The sequence below is a fragment of the Manduca sexta genome, chromosome 27 (assembly GCF_014839805.1).
Source record: "Manduca sexta isolate Smith_Timp_Sample1 chromosome 27, JHU_Msex_v1.0, whole genome shotgun sequence".
Classification (NCBI taxonomy): Eukaryota; Metazoa; Arthropoda; class Insecta; order Lepidoptera; family Sphingidae; genus Manduca; species Manduca sexta.
In genome coordinates, this window is record NC_051141.1 from 12,799,190 (window position 1) to 12,820,361 (window position 21,172).

General features: G+C 35.0%; 1 protein-coding gene and 1 long non-coding RNA gene across 5 annotated transcripts in view; one reads left to right on the forward strand and one right to left on the reverse strand.

Moving 5' to 3' along the window:
* Window positions 1-21,172, reverse strand: part of LOC115455761 (neprilysin-2) — a 50,280-nt gene that overhangs the window by 1,479 nt on the left and 27,629 nt on the right. The window contains exons 3-16 of one of the 4 annotated variants that reach the window (XM_037443890.1): window positions 16,078-16,214; window positions 7,635-7,694; window positions 6,682-6,927; window positions 5,674-5,885; window positions 4,839-5,015; window positions 3,561-3,646; window positions 3,371-3,476; window positions 3,107-3,291; window positions 2,280-2,369; window positions 1,922-2,072; window positions 1,668-1,836; window positions 930-1,048; window positions 486-617; window positions 162-302 (exon numbers count right to left, since the gene is read on the reverse strand). In XM_037443890.1, the coding sequence (XP_037299787.1) occupies window positions 162-302; window positions 486-617; window positions 930-1,048; window positions 1,668-1,836; window positions 1,922-2,072; window positions 2,280-2,369; window positions 3,107-3,291; window positions 3,371-3,476; window positions 3,561-3,646; window positions 4,839-5,015; window positions 5,674-5,885; window positions 6,682-6,927; window positions 7,635-7,694; window positions 16,078-16,214 (2,011 nt within the window). The other 3 variants (XM_030184446.2, XM_037443892.1, XM_037443891.1) reach the window with 3 other exon arrangements.
* Window positions 14,844-21,172, forward strand: part of LOC119190835 — a 43,265-nt gene continuing 36,936 nt past the window's right edge. Inside the window, exon 1 of the long non-coding RNA XR_005113196.1 lies at window positions 14,844-15,186. This is a non-coding gene — a long non-coding RNA (uncharacterized LOC119190835). The remainder of the gene's footprint in view (window positions 15,187-21,172) is intronic.

A 21,172-nucleotide genomic window follows, 5' to 3' on the forward strand; every position in this document is an offset into this window, starting at 1 on the left:
ATAGGTAAGTAGGTACCTATTTCGGTAGGAGCTTTATACGTAGTAAATGGTACGTATGAATAATAAGTAGATAGGATAGCCAGTAACAATTTCATAGCACAGTTCATTGTTCAACTCTGATTTAAGCCTAAGGTAACATTTACTAATTATACAAATCTTACTTGTCTTGGGCTGTATTTCTCGAGGCCAGGCAGCCGAGCTTCCTCGCCGTGCCTGTGTGTCCACGCCTGGTATGCGTAGTAGGCTTCCTTAATACCACCATTGTCGGCAATATTTTCACCTTGTGTGTTAACGCCGTTGAGCTACAAGAGTATTTAAATATTCTTTTATTTAACTGAATGACCCGCTAATAATTTTGGTGGTAAGCGACGGGCCTAAGCAGTACCAAATAATTTAAACACTGCGTGAGAGTGTAGTGTACTCAACCTGAGACAAGAGATAATGAGGATAATGCAATTAACAATAATGACGATTAGACACGTTACCTTCAGTCCAACTTCCTTGACCGTGTAGTTGGAATATTGATCAATTATACATTTCGCCTTTTCTAAGTACTTCTGCTTTGTAGTTTCCTGCCACCAATCTACTAAGTTTCCATTTCTGTCGAATTGACGGCCCTGTTAAAAAATACTTTCAAAGTTACATGAGGTCAACCTATTTCATATACAATGCTCACAATTTTTATACGTGCACGTCAGAACGACCCCACTGCATCTGATTGTAAGTGGAGTGGGGTCCAAGAGAACGTCGACTGACGAGAGATGAAAACCCCTCGGCAGTCGACACAATTATGCCGGCCGCTTGGAACCGGATATACACAGGCTGATCCCAGAACGCGTATCCGGGCGGATATAAAATATATCATTATTAACAAAATTACGTTAGAATTGTAATATGCAAAATAAAATCTCCGAAAATTCATAACCAACCTGATCATCAAATCCGTGTGTGATTTCATGTCCTATAACGAATCCTATAGCTCCATAGTTCATGTATGCCGGACGTTTGGCTGAGAAAAATGCGCCTTGCAGGATACCCGCGGGGAATTCTGTACAAAAATATTCTATGCTATAAACAAAGGCAGAAAGCATTTGATTCAGTGCAGCAGTTGAACCATGCGCCCTTACGGATCACTCGCGCGCTACCTAGAGTATTTTTTTTTAAATAGGTAATTACCTACTCAAACTTTTATACTGTACAATATTATAACATTAAATTGTATTATAATCCTATTACAGTAATGAAGTACGTAGGTAAGAATATAATTATTTTGTAAAGACACTGTATAATGTCGATGTTTGTACTTACTAGTCACATGTTATCAAAATAGTTTTACCAGTATTTTTTTGTCATTAACATTCACGTGTTTGTTTAACTTTACTTTTGCGATACTATATTTATTTATTTCGTTAATTATAATATTTCAATAGACGAAAAATTGCTTAATTTTTTTACGTAGCGAATGTTGTAACATTACTTCAACTACTTCATTCTGTTACGCTACAGCGTATATCGTGTAATGAATATAATTGATCCACGTTACACAAACTACACGGAAGCTGGATATAACGCATTGGTTTGTGGCAAAGTTACATAAACGACCGAATCGATCAACTTTCCTGTTTACAAGTAGCACGGGCCATGTAACAAGTACGCATTTCACTTACGTATGCTGTTTTCTATGGACGAGTAGAACGCGTTAACGATTGCAGGACGGCCGTGCGTGACCCAGTCGGTTTTGTTGACAGGCTCTCTCAGTTTGCCGAATAAGTACTCGGTGCCGAAGAGGGTCAGGTTCAGGACGGACTCCATCAGTTTGTCGGGCGACATTTCTAACTGCAAGGAAAAGTTATTAATCAGTTAGGTACATCATTAATGTAAAATAAAAATAATAAAAAAGTGTATTATTAGGTAAACGCACTCTGGCATAGAAGTCTGTTAGTTTATTATCGTCAAGCATTTCGCTAGGGTAAGCGATATGAGAAGCCATAGCATCAGCCTTTTCCAGAGCGGCCTGTCGTGTCATCTCGTCCATCCATACCACCTCGGCGAGCGTTTTACGGAATTGTTGTCTGAAACATAACATATATTTGAAATTGTATCATGGAAAAATTTGTCTCCTAAATAAAAACTTTACGGCCGATCTCCTTAAATAAATATAAAAACGTGGTAAATAGTTTTCGCAAATAAATAAATACACTTATCTTCCACGATTGTTTGCCAGTTTTATAAAATTTACATTTAATGAAGTAAATAGAATTAGAAAATCTCATCTGTACCTTATATCGTTGACCATTTCCAGAGCATTGGCTTTAGAATTTTCGTTAAAATATTTCCTGATGTAGAGTGCGCCCACTGCTATAGACATGCTGAAACATAATCAACGTGATCTGTATCACGGTGGCCCGGCCTGTTTGCTCTTTGCTTAGGATTTGAATATAATTACCAAGTTATAATGGAAATTGCTTACTACGTAGATTAGGCACGTTTGAGTTACATCACGTGGTAAACGCTTGCAACCGTGTAACATTTGTGTTTTGGGATCGTAAGTTTCATTCGCAGCTTCGTAAACATAATAAAATTTGGACTTTACTTGTGATTTAGGTAAATTGTTATAAATATAATAGTAATCTGTTGACGATTTTAGAGGCTATCTCTGGGTTAACTATATTTTGAAATCGGTTTACATAACTAAAATAATTGTTTTAAATAACTTATTTCTGAAAAATGTTATAGTATACATTCAATAAATGAGACTTGTCATTAGGTTAAGCATTACTCGGTATATTAATTTCCATGTTCGTCCCGATTTAAAAGACAATGTTAGACAAACCGTATGTGATGACATATAATAATAATAATGAATTTCATAGTTACAGACAGTATACAATGACATAATGAGAACCTAAAGTTAATTAGCTGATCTATCTGAAAATAATTTTTATCACGCACGGGGAATTTTTCGTCCGTAGATGGCAATATAATAATAAGATTAGAGCTTAAGCCATTTATGGTATACTTACTACATGACAAATTAAGATAATATTGCGACTCCACTTCGTCATTGTTTCTTGGTAACACGTTAGTAACTACATATTTTACTTACCTCACACTAGTTGTGTCAGTACATTCCTTCCATCTGCTTTCGCGTTCAGTTTTGCCTGAGAGTGCTGTGACGTAGGACAGTTGCCTCCTCCTCAAGTTATCGGTTAGGTAAGACACTGAAGCAGCCGCGACTCTCCACATTACATAATTTGCCTGCACTCGTTTTGGTGTTTTTTCAAGAAGAATCTTAACAGTTAGAAAATTAGGGTATATTTAATATCTTGTGTTATTGAAATAATAGATTATGTTATAGTGTTAATGTTACCTCAAGGTCTGAAATGTATTTTGGGACACTGACGATGGTCATTTCATCTAATTCAACAACGACGTGTGGGGCTAGGAGACGGTTGATGTATTCCAGCCACGGAATCCTAGAAAATGAATTATTTAAAATAAGCTGTTAAATGTTGATAAAATGATATTATATATAGGTAGCATATTTAAAATATACTCACTTTGGGAATTTCTGTTGCAATTCGACAATAGTCATTGGATTGTAAAGGCTAGTTGCATTACGTCGTTTCTCCAGCGGCAATGATATCTGAAAATCGTAAATGTAAAATCTTATAACAATTTCTACAATCGTCAAATAATTGAAATAAATTAAAATCGTGCGCTTCTGAAATCGGCCAACACAGACGGTCTTTCGATTGACATCTTAAATTAAGGAGCCAGAACAATTGGGTCACGTTCATATATGACAAAATACATCCCAAAACCTTGACCGATAACCAGTTATGGTCAATCACACGACATCATAAAGCAGTTTGTAGCCTTCACAACGATGATTCATTTTTTTCATCAGTGACCAGAAATCGTAAAAAGGACACTACTGTTGGCTCGTAAACCCTTTGCCAAATACCTGTTTGATAATGGTGCAACTGTAGGTTTTAAATTTAACTTTCATTTTTCTGTAGGGTTAAAACCAATTTGGAATACTAGATAGGTGTATATTCATTTCATGATAAAATAATTTGTATGTAGTATTGTGTTTAAGCGGCGATAGCCTAATTGGTTGTGGAACGGACTGCTGAGACGAATGTAAGCAGGATCAAATCCCAAGGGCACACACCTCTGACTTTTTTAAATTATGAGTGTATTCTTTGTAAATAATCGCTTGCTTTAATGGTGAAGGAAAACATCGTGAGGAAACTTGCATACCTGAGAAGTTCTCTATAGGAATTTTGAGGGTGTCTACTAATCCGCACTAGGCCAGCGTGGTGGACTAAGGCCTAACCCCACTCAGTAGTAGAGGAAGCCCGAGCCAGTATATAATACAGGGCTGATATTATTATTATTTATTATATATTGTGTTTTATTTCAATATAAAATTTTTAAATAATAAAATGCGGTTATTAATGATGATGTTCAATTCTCAATGAAATTATTATTATTATTATTATATTGGCGGTTTGTTCTAGAACCTCTTACGGCGTTTCTACGTGAACCTATACTACTACTCATATTCTTATATTCTCTTTCTCATGTCTCCTTTATTTCAGTAGTTATATGTTTTATGTTTTTTATTGTGTTTCTATCGAGTGTTTACTCAGATGATTGTTTAAGTCACAATAATAGTTGCGGTTATGTGTATTTTTATTGGAATGAACGTTTTTGTGATATTGCTATAGCGATGCATAATTAATTGAATGAATAACATGAAATCTTACATGTTTAGTGTGTCGTTGTATTGTGCCGTAGGTATCAACATATAATTGCAAATAAGTACTTACATTCGCGAGTTTCATTTCAAACTGTAATGAATCCTTGAGTTCGACCTCCGCTCTTGGTCGGTCAGCTCCCAGAAGTGTGGCGATATCTACCATGTACTCATAATACGCTTGGACTAATTTGTCACTGAATCCACGGTTCAGGTACTCCCTGCTAAGACCTAGTGAAGCTTGATCCAACTGTTAAATAAACAAGGTCAGTGACTTGATTTAGTCAGTAAAACATTAAAATCATTCGCAAAGTACATTCGCTGTGCTCAAATACATTCGCATTTTTATGTGTTGCTTTTTAACTAATAAGCGTAGAAGAGAATCTGAGTTGGTCTATCGAAACTAATTTGATTCAAAACATATTGCCGATGTAGCATTAGAGGTCGAAAAACTAGAAGTTAATTCTATGCTGTATGTAGTATATTACTGTTAAAATCATAAATTTTATCAGTAATTTTGTCCTTCGGAAACAGCAGGCAATTGCAGTGGCACCAAGTCAGTTGCGATAGACTGAGGTAATTGCTATATCATTATGTACGTGTGAAGACTTGTAACCGGAAAATACATTTCCCTATTAGGTCGGCCGACCATCGTAGAATAGAACGTAATTCAATTATCTATGATAAACGAGTAAACAGAATATGACTTCAGTTATATATAGATAGTCATTGCAAAATATAAATTCTATGGACTAGTTGAGGGCTGGATTTCCAATATTTAAATATATTATTCATCAATTTTAATGACTTCTCATTGTATTTTATTTTACGAATAACTTGTGCGTAAGTAGTGAAAAATCACCCCTTAACGAAATATTATAAGGAGTACGTAAAGAAATAAATCTTACATCGATAACTCTCTTCGTTGAGTTCTTGACATCAACACTTATCGAAAAATCTAGAAAATAATCAACGGAGTAACCCGCAGCGCGGAATTTGTACACGGATTGTTCCCAGGAGAATGATCTCTCGTCCCAGGACGTACCATCCAGCACCGGCCAGCCACCGAGTCTTCGCAACATGTCCAAAAGAGGTTGAACTCCGCGAGCTTCTATAGCAGCTGTTAAAAAAAAACGTTTTAAAAATATAGCAGCCGTCCTTATTCAAAACAAAGTCGAAATTGCTATAAGCATAGATTGTGCATAAGTAAAATTATAATATATTTTTTGAGTCTTCATGAGTATAAACAAGGTAACCCATAACGTTTACGCAACTGTTTGTTTCTTAGTGCCGTGACGTTAGTCGTGCAAGTAGCGGAAAGATCATTTAATTCACTTTCTCTGACACTTACACTTAGAACCGGTTTTACTAGACCATTCAGGAAATGTAACAAATAAACTTAACTTCTTAAAAGTTGTAGCTTATAACATTTATATTAATTATAATAAAGCCATTAATTTGTTACGTTTATACGATTATAATTCATAAAGAATACATCAGCTTGCCATAAGGATAATTAAGTACATGATTGATGCGTTAATTTAAGTAAATAAGTAGAAAAGAGGACAAATGATGAAGCAGGCCGCGTAATGGTAAGCGGCAGCAGCTGCCCATAAGCATTCATAATAGCAAAGGAATCATCGATGCGTTGCTGGCCTCTGGTTTGGTTTGGCCTTGGTTGGTGTCAGTTGATGCGGATAGGGATAAGTAAGATGATACGGATAACAATTGCACGGATTCCAGTTCAATTTGTTATGGACAGCTTCAATACTGATGTCTTCCATGAACTGACACTTTATATTTCGAAAAATAGAATTGTTTATGCAACTAGAATAAAGGTACTATTATACCACCATAGTAAATTATACTTTACAACGAATAGTAAATCTAAAACGTGTAGCAAATAAGATACTAACTTCTGTTCATACAAGCTTGATACAGGGTCTTGGCCAGTACGAAGGGTCTTGGCTCGTTGTCAACGATAGGTTCATCTAAAAGAGCCCGGATTTGTTCCTGCAATTGATCGGTGATGATGGAGAAAGTGTTCACGGAAGTCTTGTCGTCAGGGATTCTAGTGTTCTTCAAGAATGAGCCGCAAGCGAAGTCGTAGAAATCGTCGCATGGATCTACTTTTTCGTCCATGCTTAATAACAGCTTCGATGCTAGAAATAAAATTAACCGTTTTTTAGTTTCATATGTGCGGTGTTTAGTACGCCGCAGACATTGCTATTTTTGTATCGTATTTACTGAATCGCACTTGTTATTATTTACACCGTACGAAAACAACCCATATATTATTACAGGTGTTGTTTTTAACATTGCAATGTTTGTGGTAATTTAATATTGCAATTGTTATTGAGGAACGGCTTAATCACTTTTTTTGTTTACATCTGTAATTAGAGGTTTAAATCCACCCTGACGTTGTTTTTTGTTACATATTTTTTTCTTTTTTGGTATTATAAAACAATGTAACATCGAAATATAGAAATACTAATGCACTTAGTTGTTTTTATAGGTATGTTTCCACACCTTTATACGTCACTGATTGACGGAGAAAAATAGTAGAATAAAATGAATAAGGATGAAGTGATGTAAATCATCGTATCAACTACGCAATTCAATTTTAATTTTTAATTATTTTTTTAATATTCCTCGTGTTTGTTGTTTGGTATTTTATATGAACATCTCGTGTTACTTAGTGCATCGAATTTCTTAAAGTTGAATACACATTGAAACCTGACTAACTAGTACTTTCTAATACTACTAAAACACAAGCAAGTCCATAGACCAGTATACTTTCTAATTAAAGAGGAAATATGTTCATAAAGTTTATATTCTTACAAAACATTATAAACAGCTGGTATCTTACCTGTGTGGATGCATCCGGGGCTACTGCACAGGTCGACGTTGTTGCCTCCTTTCGAGATGACTGTTGGTGGCATGGATGAAGAAAGTCTCAGTTCACTAGTCTGTGGCATGTCTAAAAGATGCAGACACATGACAAATGAATGATGATGAACATGACGTACGATACAAATGGATAACATTGACGGCGACAAAACGAGTAAAGCTGTTAAAGCACTTAGTAACATCTCTCGAAAATGCAATGCAAATATTATAATTGTGTGTTTCTAAAATAGTGCTTAGCATTCATTAAATTGAATAATTACAGAATATTTTACATTCAAAATACTTAAGGCAATTTTTTACTTTTGTTATACTTTTTAACGAAATTAAGACAAACAATTAATTTTATTTTGGTTTGCATATTTTTTTTTATAAATATAATTACAAACACTTATTTCAAAGGCATCAAGATGACTGATGAGCATGCTTTGCGTAATTTGCAGTCCAAAAAATAAGTACAAACTCAAGATTAGTTTTCGAAAACATAAAAATATAGGTATTTAATACGTGGATATATAGCAATTAATAACTCAGGGCGCCGCGCCGTTTAGTCAAAAGGCGACGCGTATAGTGACGTGATTCTATAATGGTAAGTACGTATACGATAGTTCCGTGGTTTTCAGTCAGTTTGGAAAACCCACAGTCGCGCGGCGCCCTGTGGTTATAGTGTGAATAATATTACCACACATCAACTAATTTTACAATCGACTGACGGTCATTCCCAATATACACTTTAGATTTTATTTGTGACTATAGCCACAGATACATAATCTATCCGGACTCTACTGTTGTTGCTGTTAATACACATTTTAAATTAATACACCCATACATTAAAACTAAAAAACTCAACAATAATATTATAAACTAAATGATTATAAGCTTATATTTCTTAATAAATAGTTATAATTTATATTGTTTTAATTTTATAGCACACTAGTTGTATATCCTTAGTTACGTAGTAAATAGCAAATTATAATTAAATGTTTATGTACTAATGTATTTCTCAATCTGAATAATTATACGGAGAGTTGCATAAGCCATGAAAAAATTTACTGGCTGTAATGCAGGTTTTAGCTATTATATCATTGAACACGCAAGCCATCGTTTGTGTTTACCATAGGTACCTACATCTCACTAGACATCGTCAACCGTGGACACGCAATGTTGATAGATTAAGGCGAAAGCCACGTCAAGGTATGTATCTATATGATGCATTTAGATTTTATACTGTTGGTATTAAGGGCCGATGCTTTTCGAATATTTCGATATCGATAACTAAGATACGTTACTCTATTACAAGTAGGTAGTGTGTCCACACTTTGTTCAATGATTGGATTGGCGGCGAGTTTACTTGATAAAGATATTATGTATTCAGTAAGCGATAATTTAATCCAACACATGCCAATATGAACTTATAAATTGAGCAACATGCGGCGTATATAACGTTTAAAACTTTTGTTAGCGCGGGGTTATCAGAGGCCACGCGTCGTGTATACGAGTACAGGTAGATAAACAAAAGTTCCGGGTCGTTGCTCAATGCGTTCAGCTATTTTTTAAGCAAAACATTGGATTTTTCCCATTATTGTATACATAATAATAATACTAGCGATATATACTGCTCACCACCGAGCACGAGCTTCGAGTACTTCTGAGAGCGTTTAGGTTTTGTCCACCACGCTGGTCTAGTGCGGGTTAGCGGACTTCAACGTTATTATGAAAAATTCTGAGGTATAATTTCTTTAAATTGTTTTTCTCCGCTGTTAAAACGAGCTATAATTGAATTACAATATACATGTAGCTTTAAAAAATCAGAGGTGTGTGGGCGACCTTCCGGCCGACGAATCTATCTCTGTACCACCTTAAGGTTGACTGGGAGTGTATTCCTTGGCATTAAATCCGTCTGTATACCATGTGTACCAATGATAAATAAATAAAATACCAAAAACCCTATCGCATAACCACTACTATCTTGGGCTTCGAGTCGCCCTTGCAGAGTAAGTGTGGAAAATAAACCAGGTTTTCAGTAGAATAGGAACTTATATTTTAATAGAGTTAACACGTTAGACAATCGTATTAGACTAGCACACATTGCTTAGTAACAGTACATTGTTATTTTATTCCAAATACAATAATTCAAAAAGATACATACTGTTACACGGCCAGTTTACATTACATTATTAAAAAGGCTTTGTATTTGTCTATGCAAACCTCAACTATACCAATACACAAACACGTATAAACCATATTTCCTATACATGTTTTGATATTTGGTTTTTCGAACTTTGCTGCAGACAACACGGACTGTACGCAAAATTTGGAACTGATTTGTAAATAAACATCGCTACTTTGGATCGCAATCGCTAGTTTCTGTAACCGACCAGGTTATACAAGTATACAGGTATATTGTTTGTTTGTTGGAATGCACTAATCTCAGGAACCATTAACCGATTTTGATATCTTTTTATTTATAGGTAATTTTTTTTGCTATTGTAGCTTACATCACTAATGCTTGCTATAGATTATTTTTTATCTCAGGAAAATATTTATCCCGGTAAAACTGTTTTACTTTGGTGGAACCTAGTTGGTTCCCAATACGGGTAATTGTAGTTGCCGCAGCGTAAAGATTTCGGACATGGCTGTGACAAAAACGATTATAATTGTTAATTAATTCAATTTAAAATGTCATTCCCTTATCACTTGTTTACTATTAACTGTGATTAAATCTCAGATAAGAAACTGAGATATTACAAGTCACGTGTAAGTAACCAAATAGAAATTTGGCCACACGTAATACAAATCCATCATAAAAATACGACACTTTACACAATGTATTATTATACTTACAGTAACAAAATATCATTTTAAAATATTGTAATTGTACTAGGATTTTCTGTCGCATTAAGCCTCTCCCGAAAAATATGGCTCATTAACCGTATTTTATGTAGTTTGTAGAAGCTAACTAATGAAAATTTGTGACACATTTAGAAAAAAAGTCAAACACCATATTTCTGCAATATATTATTATGTGGTAGATTGAATTTTTCACATAGACCTAACATTGTTTTTTAAATCAATAATTATTCGTAAATATTTGGATATTCCTGGTTGTAACTTATGTGCCGATAAGTAGGGAACGCATGCTCAAGGCCATTTGCTCGGATAGGTTGTATTGGAGAATAAAAAATTACAATCATCATAGGTTGACTTTTACTTGCTAAACAGTTTTAAGGCGATACCTCAAGGTCCATTTTCATACATTTTTTCAACTGCGAGAACTAATCACTAACTAGACGTGAATTTAAATTCTTTACTTGCCAATACTTGTTTAGTTACCCAGATTAAAGGCGAAACAAAATGTATGAAAATGGACCTTGAGGTATCGCCTTAATGTAATAAAAAATTAAGGAATATCAAGAACCTTAGTGTAAGTAGGTACCTATCAAGAACTAATGAACAATTTGTTGGACAACGAAATCAGTTACCATGAAAAAAATAAATGTGGCAAATTCTTTACAGCTAATTTCAAATTTCTGCTTCGATGGCGTATTGTATTACTGTATAACTACAGTGAGGTCTCGGGTTCGATATCCGGGTCAGTCAGTGAATATTGAATATGACTACTCAGTATCAAATGGAAGTCTGGGATTTGTGCTCGATATGGCGTTAGGCTCGCCCATTATTACTTCATGGGATGGAATATGCACGACGAAAAGTTTGTGCACCAATTGCGCCACTGTTTGTCATTTCGAGGATATAGGTAAAGGCGTTAGTGTGTGTGTATGTGTGTTTGGATAACAACAAATGTACCTATAATTTGAGAGATCGGTCGGATGCACACAGCTGTGTCATAGACGTCAGCCAATTAGAACCTGGCGTTAAAGTATTGTGGCGATTGTGACATGTAATAATATATTGAGTTACAGGTGAGTTCTATTGTGGTCCTACAAGGACTGTATACAATAAGATCGTCTGCGTTCGCCGTAGTTGTTAATACTGAGGTTTGCAACCTACACCGTAAAACGCTTCTAAAATTTAACTTCGGTGAGATCAAAAGTAGCGTGTAAATTTAGGTATATAATTTAGTGAATGGAGAACGTTGAACGTGTAAACTGCAAGGATATTCAAGCCCGTGGTGTACCTATCAAGAAACAAGCTGTTTTGCACGCCTCTGTTTGAATATATTTTTCACGTTATGGTGTCAATGTAATTTAACTGAATTCTCGGCGGTAGTGTGCTTTGAAAGGATTTTATACGTTGCTAAGTTATACATTTTGTTGTAAATATGGTATATGTTCTTAGTAATTAAATAAAGTTAGTAAAAAGATGTTATTGACACGAGTGTTTATTTCGGACTAAAGAGAAGTAACTATGGCAAACAAAATACAATTAGTTCTAAAAATAGAACATATAAAAAATAATAAGTCACGACGAAGGTTACAATCTCCAACAGCCGCCCTTAATCGCAGTTGTGACAGAAACAAAACAAATAAAATAATTAAGTTTCTAAACCTAAGTTAACTACACATCGTTTGTGTGCTAGAGGTCCGAGGGCCTTCGTTAGTACATCAGCAGGCATATCGTTACTTTTTATATATTCTAACTTAACAATATTATTAGATACCTTTTCCCTAATAAAGTGAAACCTAGTATCTATATGCTTCGTCCTGCTGTGGTGTACAGGATTTCGAACAAGATTAATGGCACTTTGGCTGTCAGAAGCTAAGTTAATTGAACAAAGTATACCTGTTATCTCGTATATAAACCGACGTAAGTAACACGCTTCCTTCGTGGCAGACACTAATGCCATATATTCTGACTCGGCCAAACTTAACGCAACAGTAGGTTGCTTCTTGGATTCCCATGATACTGGACCTCCACTTAACTTGTAAACATAACCGGTGTATGACCTTCTGTCGATTGGACAGTTTGCCCAGTCTGCGTCACAAAAACCCTTTAAAGGTCCAGTATCATGGGAATCCAAGAAGTATTAAGAGTTGTAAATATCGTATCATTGGTATTTACCGCATTGCCTTTCTCCTTCTTGTTTCTCAGTGGACAGTCTGGTCTCTTATGTCCAGGTGTCTTGCACTCATAACAAACTATATTCTTCTTCATTGACTTAGGCTTCTTCTTCGCATGAAAGACAGAGTCTAATGATGTAGCCACATCTTTGGACATTTCATTAAGCAGTTTTGTTTTCACCAACTCTGTAGTCACGTCTACATTGCAATTTTCTAAAGCCATAATGAGAGGTTCATACCTTGGAGTTAGACCTCCCAAAAGTATTGCAGCAATAGACTTGTCCTCTATGACTACATCAATATCCGCAAGATCCTGTGCGGTTGACATAACTGCGTTAATATATAGTTCAATATTTTTGAACTCTGATAGACTCAACCTGTACAGTCTACGCTCCAAAAATAATCTTCGTCCTATTCCCTTATCTTCAAAGGCTTTTTGCAAACAAGTCCATGCCTCAGATGCAGTTTTCGCACATCTTATATGGGTTATCGCTGCACCTTCTACTGATAAGCATATCTTTGCTAATGCCTTTGCGTCTTTGCGTACCTTTGTAGAGGCAGGGGTTGTGTCTCCATTTGGGTATCCACCGATTGTTTCCCACAGATCCTCATGCATAAGGTAATTGCGCATCTTAAATTTCCATGTAGGATATCCATCTTTTATCCTCAAACAAGGAAATGGAAAAGATGTGATCGACGCAGGGGAATTTTTCATACTCGAAACATCTCCAGATTCATGTGACATTTTCAGACTATTACTATTTCCTAGTCACACAAAAAATATATACAACTTTATTTTACCAAATAACGTGAAAAACTAAGAACTAAGCGTTCGTGCTGATAACGTGTTGTAAATATGGTATATGTTCTTAGTAATTAAATAAAGTTAGTAAAAAGATGTTATTGACACGAGTGTTTATTTCGGACTAAAGAGAAGTAACTATGGCAAACAAAATACAATTAGTTCTAAAAATAGAACATATAAAAAATAATAAGTCACGACGAAGGTTACAATCTCCAACACATTTTATGCGAAAATATTGCATTATAATGACCGAATTTTTAAATCTTTTGCATTACAGTGTTTAATTTTGGGTCGTGATGTAATTTTTATGACTGGTTGCATGTTGTTGGTATTGACCGCGTTTTATATATTGAACTTGGCCTCATCTCCGCCTTCGTCGACACTTGTCTTTTTCAATTTGTACATCATAGCCTCGAGCTTCGCCTACACACTCTCAGCCTTATTGTTGGTAATATTATATTGCTTACAAAAATTACGTTTTTCTTTTAAATTTACTCTTTCTATCTTGTATTAGATGTAAATAAAACAAATATAACCTGAATATATCAATGTTATCACAGTAGCCTTTTTATTAATATGGACGTATTAGATAAAAATGAATTAAATTAACTAATTAAAATAGTTCGTTCTCGGTGGGAATGAACCTCCCAAAAACAATCTCGAGATTTTTGTAACATTGAATTTATTTTCCACGAGCGCAATTTTTATTCGTGGTTATTATCGCCAACCATTGTGGTTACAATGAAAAGATTTACTACGCTCTTACATTTTGTTTCGGCTTTAATCTGGGTAAAGTGAGTTGAAAAATGTAAAATAATTAATAATCATGGATATTTCTGCCTTTAAAATTTCGTCATATTAAATTTTAAAGGCCGAAATATCCATGATTATTAATTATTTTTACGTTTTTCTTCAACTGCGAGAACTAATCACTAACTAGACGTGAATTTAAATTCTTTACTTGCCAATACTTGTTTAGTTACCCAGATTAAAGCCGAAACAAAATGTATGAAAATGGACCTTGAGGTATCGCCTTAACAAATTGTTTCTTTTTATATAAATGGGGTAATGCTAATAAATATTTATTGGCGTTCTTTCTCAACGTACCTTACACAATTTGTGTGAAAACTGACCTTTGAGGGTATGACAGATTTAAACGTCAACTTATAGAAACGTATGTCCAGCGTACCGTGGCGGCGCTCCTGCGGCAGCGTCGCCGACCGATGTGGTTTCAACACACGACGTGATCTAACGTTTTGTAATCGCTAGATCGTAACATTGTTTGCACATTTCAGTTATCTTGCGATAATGCTACACTTTTTGTAATCAAAATTCACGACGACAAGATGGTTTCAGATTCCGCAAAACGAATCTGTCGTGACGCGCAAGCAAAGCGGGCTAACCCAATCGTCGGTCGCATTATGTTGTGGGTGTGATTGAAATGGTTGTCAGTGGGTCATCGATGTTAGCTATCATCGCCTGGCCTGGCCCAGTATTACAAGGAACTCAGGACCACGCAGATTACTTGGAATTGTGGTTAATATTGTTTATAGATAAACTAGAAGCCTAATTTATACTCGTGACTCAACAATGTTATGTGTTGATAGTTTTTTTATGCCAGAAAAGCGTAATGGGACGTTTATATCGGTAAACTTTCCTCACCCGGGCGGAGCCATGAGCAACTACTAGTAAGTATATACATAAAACTCTAATAGTATACTCCAGTACTGACACTAGTTCTGTGTTATTTCAATTTCTATGGAAAGTGATGTCACTGTCCTTAAGCGTATCAAGCGTATCATTTATTTCACGTAGATATTAATTAAGAAACAAATCAACAAATCGATATGATTTTTTGCGTACAAATATTTTATGGGGCTGCAGGATATAAAAACATAAATTAGGGACTGCTCTGTTTGGAACTACCAAATGACACAATGCCGACGCGACAGAATCGTACGGCAAAATTTCTCTCATTATTAATTCCATTCGCGTTTAAATTGCTATTGCACTATACGTATTCCTTATAATTTATTTTATTATATATACAGTTTTGCCCGCGGCTCCGTCCGCATGACAAGTTTTTCCGGGTTAAAAATTTTGCCGGGATAAATTAAAACCTACAGCATTTAGAAGTAACGTAGCTTCCCATTAGTAAGCGAGTTTTCAAAATGATTTAGTAGTATCAGAGATTAGGCCCTACAACCCTTCAAACAAACCAATTTTTCCACTTTATAATATTAATGACCATAGATGAAACGACAAACGTATGATATACGTAGCTTAATAGCTGTTCGGTAATCCGAACGTAAACAAAATTGTCTATAGTTTTGTAATTAAACATTATCATGATGCATGACGGAAATTTAGGTTTGTTTGGCGTGCAGTCTGTGCCAGAATGGTTAGACTATCAGCTTCTATCATTCTTAAGACTTACACGAGATCGATCTAATATTATTATAAATCTTTGCGGATCAACGATATGCCTATAAATGTGCTGGCGCGACAGATTTCGATAAACTTGCGTGTGCAATTGATTTAATAAATATTTTATAGGGCACGTAAATATCGAGACTCACCGCTAATGTCCGTCGCAGATCTCATTAGCAGGCTGACGATGAAAGCGACTAAGAAAGCGATGGCGAGTGCCGTGGCGACCCCAGCGGCCAATATCAGGCGTTTCTCCAGCTTGGTGCGCTGGCCCCAGAACGACGGCCTGAAAACAAACAGGAGTTAGTGACATCTAAAACACACGTGACAATGCAACTGCCAATTACTTACATACAGTTAAACAGTTGTTGAATGTGGTGTTAAATGTTAGGTCACAGTTTTGGATAAAGCTAATGTACGGTTTAGCTAAGATAGACTCAACTGACAGCACAAAAGGGATCATTATAACTCTGTTAAAGTTTGATAAGTTTCATGCTGTATTTTTGAAGTTCAAGGTTAAATAACAATGTTTTTAACATGGAAGCACATTGAAGCTCTTCTGCCATACATATCATTTAAGTCCTATGTCCCCTAGATGGGGAAGAGGGCATCCACAGTGAATCTCCATCCCGCACGATCTTGAGCTGCCTGCTTGATTTCGCTCCAAGACTTTCCAACACTTTTCACTTCGTCGATCACAGTGAGTCGCCAGGTTTGTCTAGGTCGGCCACGCTTACGCTTTCTTTCGGGGATCCACTTCATAGCTTGTTTAGGGATATGATCTGCTCCTCTTCGGAGTGTGTGGCCAATCCATTTCCATTTGCGGCGCCTGATCTGGTGGTTGATCGGAGTTTCATGGCATAATTCTCGCAGTTGTTCGTTCGAAATTTTCTGAGGCCAGTGAATGCTTAAGATTTGGCGAAGGCATTAGTTTACAAATAACTGGAGCTGGTACGATAAAGCTTAGGTTACCTTCCAGGTTTCGCATCCGTATAAAAGCACTGACTTTACGTTAGTCCCAAATATTTTGAGCTTAACTCTTCGCGTCAGCTTACGTGAGTTCCATACGGGCCGCAGTTGTGCAAAGGTTGCTCGTGCCTTGGCAATCCGTGAGAAGGTATAATAATACATATAAATGATAATTAATATACCATTTGTTTATATAGAGTCCACTACTATATCCTCGAAGTTCACGATCTATAAAACCAATGAAATCAAAATAGAAGTTACTAATTACGAGCTGCGGCTGACGCGTCGGGGTAAAAGTGACGACAAAGTAAGAAGCATATTTCCCAGGATAATGTTTAGCTGATTTGATGACTCTCTCTGTGACTTTCCCTTATAAGGTTTCTCTATTCTCTCGTAGAAAAAAAACGCCGGAAGCAATAATTGCCCTTCTATAAAATATTCGAATTGAAATTCGAAAAAACCCACTAGTGCGGCAGTTTGCAATTTATATAACCCATTTTCTTATAAACTTCTTTTCAGTAATATTTTAAACATAGTGTATTATGATATTGTATTCAATAAACGACGTTGTAGCTAACTTTACACTGCCTAACTGATTTCGATAAGCTAAATGCGGATTCGCATGTCAAAATTGATGCAAAAGTTCCGCGATTGCGGACTTGAATGCTAATACTTGCAATATATCTAGCTTAAAAGTGAATTTGTCTTTTTCCTTTACTTGTATATTATTTACCAACTGATTTCAAAATATTTAACAAAAGCCACACTATTAAGCTATACCATTCTTACTCCTTCATCCAAATACATTAAATAGTATATATACCCTGAGAACTCTTCATACAAAAATGTTGAGTACATGCAATTTATCGTGAAATAGCAAAATATTTTTGGCTCTATATAACCTTAGAACTCTTTGATTTCATCTAAAATTGTATCATAATATTTCTTTCAAAATTAATGTACCTATAAAGTTTTTATGAGGAGTTGATAATCCATTTCGCTAATTTATTTCGAGGCTATTATTTACGCGCAGCTGATGGTACTTCAAATCGTGAAAGTAAAAAAAAATGAAAGTGGTTACCCTTTGAAGGAGAAAATTGCCTCGAAAATTTCAATTTGTTTTGGTAACCCAATTTTCATGTACCCGCCATTTTTCCTTGGTGCAAACGAAAAGCAGTAATGAGGGATCCTTGCTGGATCTTATGTTCTTTGTCGAACTGAGAAAAAATTAAGATGCCCAAGTAATGCAGATTCAATAAGTAGTAAAGTCAACCGAAGCAGTAACATTATGGATAAAATTAAATACTATTATCTCTAACAGAAAATCAGGAAAATTTAAACGAATTGTCTAAAAAGGATATCGTGTAGAATAAAGGTTTCTTATGCCAATGACGGCATATATTTATCTGTGATAGATTTACCCCCTTATTCATAAACGTTTTTTATCTAAGGACGGAGTAAAGCTGTGATAACAAGCCTGTTTCTCAGTGCCCAACGGCACTGAGAAATAGACATAGGGCCGTTGTGATTGGTTATTATTGTTGTATTTCAATATTAGCCAATCACAACGGCCCTACGTCTACGCACTGCGAAGACTGCCATGCTGTCAGCACTGAGAAACAGACTTGTTATCACAGCCTTACTCGGTCATTAGATAAAAAACGTCTATGAATAAGGGGGTTAGTCTTTATATTATACTCAGAACAATGACAAGCAATATTATAGTTACACGTTTTCAATGACGTTTTTATATTCGGTTTGACGCTAATAGTTGATTGAAACACAATCAGTCTGTTTATAACAAATTGTTTTGTGCCACAATGTTATCTTAATAACAAAGTAAATTAAATATGAATTAAACCTCGATTAAAATCCAGAAATATAAAAAAGGCACCAATATTTAACCGGTGATTATTTAATTAATATACGAGATCGGTAAAAGTATAAAAGGAGTTAAATTGAATAATAAGAGCCAAAGAGACAGCAAACAAAAATGAAACCATTGCGGAAAAAGTTTCTAACACTAATGGATCCACTTAAGTGCATTTCCTTTTGAAGCGCACCGTTGGAAAAACAATGAGTTTATACATAAACACCGTTTTATGGAGCAACGTTTTACTCGAAACGCTCGAAGACTGAGGAGCAAGGTGTCCTCCTGATAAATATTTATACACTCTGTCATAACTATGCGTTGTGGTGGAATAAACAGACGAACGTTTCAATTATTTTCTTCTTTATTTTGTTTACTCACAATTTGTATAAAATCATCCCTGAAAAATATACATTTAACCAACAAAAACCCTAACTATATCAGATCAGTAGTTTTTGAGAAAATGGGAAATATACAAACTTACTCACATACGGGTCGAATGGAGAAAATCCTTTTTTGAAGTCAGTTTCAAGTATGTTTTTGTAAAAATAATTTATTTAGTTGGAGGATGTTATTGTGGTATTAACTTCGGGTCGCGTCCTGTTCGGGCTATCAAAATGCTACACTACATTTTTATGACACTGACAATTAACGTACTTGAAGTCGCCAACGTCTGCCCAGTGCCTTAAAGTACCTATCTATATGTTTCACTGTAAGTAGTTCAAGGTTTAAAAAATGCGGGAATTAAGTATAGTTAATTGACTAATAAGCCCAATTTAAACAAACTGTGTGAAAATGTGCCGAAAAAGGACAAATCCCACGAAGACATCATAAGGGTAATTAAGGACACGGTGTCAAAACATTTATTTTAATTTGCGTTCATTGGCAATGACATACCACCAATGACAAATGACAAATAATATTTTGGTAGTTTTGCGGAGTGAATCATAGTAAAGTATGTACCTACCATTTTTTTATTTTAAAAGTTTGACTTTGAGCTCGCTTTTTCGTCAATTTAAGTTTATTACTCCCTTATAAGTCGAAGAGAAAGCTAAAAATTGGAAATAATTGCAATAACATTTTTTTCTTAGTAGGAGTTATTACTTGGAATGGGGGCTGTTAGCGGATGGATGCGGGCTGCTCAAGACCAATATGGTGGGGGCTCATGGGGAATGCCTATATTCAGTAGTAGAGCAATAGACTGATTGATTGGCCGCTATTGATAACGTATACGCAAACGGAAAAAAACAGGAAAAAACTTTAGCCCGACAAAAAGGACAGAAAAATAAGGATATTGATTTTTTAATAAATTGCATGATTTGATTTTGAAAAATGGAATATTCTGTTTTATTACATTATTCGATAGTGTGGACAATAAGAATCATATTTAGAGAAGCAATACAGCAAACTAAGTTGAAGGGCAATTTTTTTTTTATATATTTTGGTAAACATCCGCACAGGTTAGGACCCGATTAAATGACCTGTCGTTTTTAATTTTCAACTATTTAGATACCTTAAAAACGTTATTTGCAAAAAAGGTCCGTTTTTTTTTTAATAATCTGTAAATCGTTTAAGACCTTTGAATAGGTATATTACTTCTACCTTAGAATATATTCCATTATAACTAGAAAAAAAAGAAATTAACAATGTTTTGTATTATTACTACCTTCCTCAAAATGCCAATCAGGTCTTCTTCTTTTAAGATATATAATATTTTTGTATTTCTGCAAAATAAGGTAAAGTAATTGTACTATTTCGTTGCTGCATCTTTAATGTAATTATGATCGAGGAACGGAACATAATATGCACGAAAATTACGTTTGTAATACGACTGAGGTTTGCGGCGGTAGCAAAGTCGTGTTTTAATATGCAAATGAGCTAAATTTCCATCTATTACTACTCATTTTCATGAATTGCATATGAAATAAGTGCTACAGATTAGCAGGTAATTTTAAAGAAACCTTACTGAATGTTACGGAAATGAATCATTTATTGCATATTTAAATCAATTCTTTAGATAAATTAGACTAAATTAGATTTAAAAAACAAATTTAACATGTCCGTGGTTATCTAAGTGATCTTAAGTGTTACTTAGAAATAATAATTATTATTCTTATAAATTGTTTTGACGTATCATAAGTGCACCTTTGTGCCTACGTTAAAAAGTATTTTATTTTATTTATTTATTTATTATAAATGGTATATATAAGTTGTTTTATTACATTGATATATACTTAATTTTGAGCTCTACCCTTAAGTAAATATCCAAATATTCTGTCATAGTTTGTGTAATATTTGTTTCCAATGAGGTTGAGAAAAATTTACCTATTGAAACAATTCCAAGTAACAACAGTTAAATGGACCAATAAAAAGAAAAAATTACGATTACATTTAAAAATTCATGA